Genomic DNA, 6,000 nt, shown 5'->3' on the forward strand with positions numbered 1-6,000 from the left:
ATAGAAGCCTCACCTTCAACAAAATCCGAAGGGCACTAGGAGGCCCCAGCCCTCTGTCCAACTGTAAGCATACAAGGATGTTTTAAAATGAACACCTAATTCTAGTTCTTATGATTTCCCTTTAGTCACAGTTCTTATCACACAGAAAGACAACCCTCATACCAACTCAGCTTCCTTGGCTTCCAAAGATACAAGGACAGAGAATGGCCGATCTAGCCTGATGCCCACAAGACTTCCAAGGTTGCAAAAATATCACCCTTGGTTCTAAGCCAAAGCCTAACATTATCTATCGGTACTATTATGATATGCCTAGAAGAGAATCTGGGATTTTGTGATGCTTTCTTTTCACACTTTCTTTGTGCCCTCCAAGTGGTACAGATGCCAATGAAGAATGCCCCATCTCCAGCTGGGAGGGCTATATATACATCTGAAATTCACAAGCCAAAAATTTGGACTTTGTGTTTTTGTCTTGTAGAATGAGTAAATGTTTCAACAAGACAATTACACCTCGTGTTTAATATAGCTTGCTTTATGATGACACAATTAGAGAGAGCCTAGAAAGACCCAGCGGGATGCAACTCATGCAAAACACCCAAGAACCATAGCCCATCCAGGAACAACTTTACTCTGCTTCGCTGTAGCATTTCTCTTTGACAGGGTCAATGACAGATGCCATCAAACTACAAAGGACGCAGTTCTAGTCTGAACAGCTACCACAACAGTGGCAGCTGGGGTCCCTGCAGTGCACAACGATACAAACAGACAAGAATTAAAAATAGAAACTCAGCTCCATACCTTGAAGTTTGCATGAAATAAAGTTTATTATATAGCTGTCAATGCCCTGTCACTTTCCTGGCACACCCCTCCTGACAAGCTCCATCAAATCACATGCTTGTTTTTTAAGTAAGTGATCAGAAATGCCTCAGCAGGAGCTCACTTCAAGCAGATTCAGATGCACACAGGAAAAAGGATTTGGAAATGAGCATCTTGCTAAAGCAAGACAGATCTGTCATTTCTTCTGATGCCTCCTTCCAAAAAGCTGCAAATCTAACTCTGCCAGGGTGTCCGTTGGAGCAAAGGGCCGTTACACTAGTACCGAGTGTTGGGCTTGGTACTGACCTCAGCTTGACATACCACTGCCGGGGCGGCTGCTGGCCCTGGGCAGCCCAATGCCCTCAGCACATCCCCACTGATCTCCTCCGCTACCATGGGCACTGCAGGCCCCATCCCACGGAGTGCGCCAGAAACTTTATCCGTCCCTGGAAGTGTTCAAGGCCAGGCTGGATGGGGCTTTGAGCAGCCTGGTCTGGTGGGAGGTGTCCCTGCCCAGGGCAGGGGGATAGAACTAGATGATCTTTAAGGTCCCTTCCAACCCAAACCATTCTATGATTCCTTTTCCCAGTGGGATTTCTGTTGACTTGCCTCTCTCATGCCAGGAAAAAGGGGGGAAGGAGGAAAAAAAGAACCACATGAGACGCTCCATGAAGGTCAACGGCTCCAAAAATCGGCCAGGCCTCCCCCCCTCCCTGCCCCTCTGGAGCCGGGGGGGGTCCCAGGACCGGCAAACGGCCATCCTCCCCCTCCAGCCCTTCCTTCGGCCCCTTCACCCGCCAGCCCCGAGAGACCGGGCCTGAGGCGGCCCCGCCGCCGAGCCGCGGCGAGACCCTGCCCCGGCCACCGGGGCTTGAGGGGGGGGTGGGGGGTGGCCGTACCTGCCAGCCCGCCTCCTCCCTCCTCGCCGTAGCCCCGCCGCCTCTGCAGCACGAAGTACTGGTTGCAGCGCTCCTGCACCCACAGCTTGAGGGCATTTTTCAGCAGCACCTCCTCGGGCTTCAGCCACATCGCGGCGGCCGCCTCACTCCCCGCCGCCGCCGCCCATTCCGCCCGGCCTCCCCCTCCCACGTACACAGCCCGGCTGCCAGCCGAGCCAGGCGAGCGGGGGGAGCGGCGCTGCCCCGAGGCATGCTGGGAGATGTAGTCCCCGCGGGCGGCTGGCAGCGCCGCGCCGCTGCCTCAGGACTACAGCTCCCGTCGGGCGCCGCGCGGCCGCCCGCCTCCCGCGCCGTGTGGCGGCAGCCTGCCCGCCCGTCACGGGCGGGGACGGGGAGAGGCCGCTCGCAGCCCGCCGCGGCTCGTCCCAGCCCGCGGAAGGCGGCTCGAGAGTTGTGGCTCCTTCTGTCCCACAGGCTGCGGGAAGAGACTCGTCCTCCCGCCCCGCCCACACGGCACCACCCCGCCCTTGTCCCGGAGCTGACCGGCCCCAACCCCGCTCCTGTCAGGCAGGGCCGCAGCGGGATCGGGCCTCCCCGACGGGCCTCCTGTGTGTCCTTAAAACGCCTTCATAAAGCGGGCTGGGTGTTTTTTTTGTACTCTCTGCCAGTCGGAGAAGTCCCATTCTCAATTTTGGCCAAATTGTATTCTGTTTCTGTATTCCATTCCACAGACAGGCAGCACCAGAGACTTTGGCTTTTACGTTTGCTTTTCTGTCAGCACTAAGCCCTACGCTGCCACAGGAGACTGAGGTGCAGAAAGAATAAAACCCACAGGAAAAACCTGCCATGCAAGAAAGAGAGCCATGGCCACTACCTCCACCGGCAACCCTGTCACAGCGCTGGTGCATGTCCCCTCCTGGTCACAGGCCATGCCAGGAGCAGAGGAGTGGCCCCACCAGCTGCAGAAGTAGACGTACAGTCACCATTCCCTATTTACATTTCAAGTTATAAAAAGACCATCTGCCTCATTGCTTCTATCGCCCAACATGATTCAGCGCTAATTTGGAGTAGGCAATTAGTTGCCTTAACAACAACTTGACTTGTGGTCTCAGTATTTTCGTGATTTGTCTGCAAGACCTTTGGCGTTTGTCCTCAACAACTAGCTCTTCAGATTGTTTGCAGACTGGCTTTATCAGTTGTTCTGTGCTAGAATAAATCAATCATCTATCCTGTTAAGGAACAGGACATGGTCATAGGGACTGCGCTTGAGTATCTGCTCTCACTACTGTCTTCTGTTGTGGTCTCCTCCTGATTTAAAGAGTAGTTCTCTCAGAGACAGGTTTCAAAAGCAAATCGGGTGCTGGAACTACTCTGCCACATGTACCTGACAGCCGCGGATGTCCCAAAGCTGTGGGATGACCTCCGGACTTGCTTTCCATGAGCACTGCGCAGCACAGCCTAACTCCCAGCTCCCCATGAAGTCACGATCACAGCTCAGTCTGCCCATTATTGACCCCGCTTCTCTTGCTGTTTCTTCTCCAGTCTCTTCATTATGTCCCAAAGAGCTCCAGATCTCTCCCCGAGGCCTTACACTTGATAAATGGTATCTTTTGGGGCTGAGCAAAACCACAAATAAATGCCTTCCAGGAGTGGAAGCATCACTGCTTCCTCTATTCCAGGACTTCTCAGGGTTACCATCTTTTCCCACCTCCGTGTTAGATTCACTCCTGGTGCTGATACAATCTGTCATTCAGTACAAACAGGGTAAGTAGGACATTCCCATTTCCCAGGAACTTCTCTGGGGCTTGCTGTCCTGTCAGATCCTTCCCTTAGCAGTCTCTTTCCAGCATAATTGACCTTCCTAAGATTTTCAAGAATGATGCTTTATTGATTGTGTATCATATGAAAAATTCATCACACAGTAGTTTACACTCAGCCTTTACTTTGAGCCCTTTCTAAAAAAAATTATGCACATGATGCACTAACTATAGGTTGCAAAATTGGCACTTTTGCTTTATCCTGTCTTCCTTTCATCCCTTTCAGCAGCCCCAAATGTACTTCACAACCAAAAATGCTTCTGCCAGCACTGATCTATTTGTGAGCACAGGCACAGCAAGATTCTGCCAACCGCGCACCGAAAGATGTTTGGCAATGGCCATCCAGTTCCATCTGCATAAGGAACCATCTACCTAAAGGCACTAGTGTGAAAGCAGAACTGAATGCGCAATCACATTTAACTCACTGGAAGGCTTCAAAAATGGGTGAATTACAGTGCTATGAGACCTTTCCCCCTCCCCCCCCCCCTTTTTCTTCCAATCACTCATTGCACCACAGTAAGGGAAGCTGTAGTATTAAAAAGTTTTACCTTTGGGAACTGAATATAGCTTTAACTAATACTAGTCTTTTTACCTTTTTTTTTTTTTTTATAACAGAGTAGAAAGCAATGAATTTCTGGTGCTTTACCTTTACTAGACAGGAAAAATGAATTAAAAGGCATTAGCCAGCATGTGGTAACTAACACAGATAAAACGTGACTGACACACAGGAAACAACTCCTAGATACACCGGCACATCGCTCTTCATGAGGCAGTTTCTTCAATCCCCGCACTTGAAGTGACTGAGAGTAACAGACATTAGCACGTTCCTGGAGATTTACCAGCTGAACTGACAGAGTGATTCCTGCATGGATGCTGCTCTTCTAAGAACATTCCCAGAGAGAGTGTTTGCCATTTAATTTTGCCCAATTAACCAAGCCCTTGGAGAGGAAATACCTATTAAGGATCTAACACAGGTCTTTAATTCCAATGCTAATTGTACGGGGAGGTACCATTGGCATTTCTGACCCAGAGCTTGGCTTTTGGCATCTCACGCTGGACATGTTAGGACATATATGGCTTTCTTATGTAAGACTCAAACTTTGTTAATTGTATAAAAATTTAACAGTAAAATGCTACTACTTGGAAAACTTCTGTTTTGTTTTCCTCTCCCTTGTTCAAAGTCTTGAATGTCTTTCTTCCAGTTCCCTCAGGCATTGAATTCTTAACCAAATACTGTTAAAATGCAAGAGTGCTCCTCTTTTGGCTTGGAGGAATTTATTTATAGGCACTTAAATTCTTTCTTAATCAGTGCACAGTCACCCTCCAGTCTAATCAATGCCTTCTACAGCAACAGAGATTCATTTAGCGCTGCAGAATTTTTCTTTCACTTTATTAAAGACCTCCTAGAAATGGTAAATTACTTCCCTCAAGTAACCATAGCCAAGATTATATAAACAGATAAATAGCTATATAAATACATTTTGGCTTCACTCAGCATAACCAACAGTTGAACAACCAGTGCAGAGAATTACACAGTTGTTAATTCACAATGGATGAACACTGCAATTTGTTTTCAAATTTCCCTTAAAGCCAAAATTAAGTTGCCAGAGCCAGTAGATTTTCTTTCACCTATTCCAAAATGCCAGCCATTACAGCCCTGCAGGAGTGGAACTCTATTCAAATCTGCGCCGTGAAACCATCAGTCTAAACCTGGCTGAAACACAGCAGGGCTACTTGCTGTATGTTAAACACGGAATGAAATTACATTAAATTACATAGCCAAGGTCATGTGTGTATTTATTCTGTCCAACCGTTAGGTCATTTGACAAGTGCAGATCTTTCCAGCTAAAGACCGAGGCGGACTACGTCTCACCATGTCATAGGAAGAGTCCAACTGTCCTTTGACTCAAACTGCTTTTATATGTTTGCAGCCCCTCATCACAAGCCCTGCCTTTCCCTTAAGCAAAAATGTCAGCTATAACTACATTTCTATAGGAACACCTGAAAATTTTCCTCAATATGAGAAAATTGTATTATTTTGGTTTGGGATTTAAAATAAAACCCCACTGCTGTAAAGCCTGGTTTATAAGGAAGCACAGTAATCCAGCACCAGGTGACAAGGCTTCCCCTCCTGCAGGGGTAAAAAAATAAATCTTTCCCAGTCCCCCTTTGAGACCACGCAAGCATTTGAGTGAAGTGTCTAGATCAGAGCTTTCCTGTGGGAGAGATAAATGACAGCAGTGAGTAAACACTTAGCGACAACGCTGGAGCCTGTTCTGCTTTCTCTTTGGGGGCAGAATAATTGACATGTCTGCATGACTCAATGGGAATATTAAGAGAGTCAAGAGACACACGTTTCAGCAACTGTTACCACTCGCGGGCACGTAATTTCCAGCATCTTATATGCATACATATAGCAAAACCCAAAACTATTGCACAATAACAGCACGCTTGCACCACGTTTCAGGGAC

General features: G+C 48.3%; 1 protein-coding gene across 3 annotated transcripts in view; it reads right to left on the reverse strand.

Annotated features, from left to right (window-relative positions):
• The window catches only part of TBC1D8B (TBC1 domain family member 8B), a 39,093-nt gene extending 37,199 nt beyond the window's left edge, over positions 1–1,894 (reverse strand). For all 3 annotated transcript variants that reach the window (XM_063347493.1, XM_063347492.1, XM_063347494.1), the window contains exon 1: positions 1,713–1,894. In XM_063347493.1, the coding sequence (XP_063203563.1) occupies positions 1,713–1,842 (130 nt within the window). In that variant the 5' untranslated portion in view covers positions 1,843–1,894. The remainder of the gene's footprint in view (positions 1–1,712) is intronic.
• Between the last annotated feature and the right edge of the window lie 4,106 nt (positions 1,895–6,000).

This window comes from Chroicocephalus ridibundus, chromosome 9, assembly GCF_963924245.1.
Source record: "Chroicocephalus ridibundus chromosome 9, bChrRid1.1, whole genome shotgun sequence".
Lineage (NCBI taxonomy): Eukaryota > Metazoa > Chordata > Aves > Charadriiformes > Laridae > Chroicocephalus > Chroicocephalus ridibundus.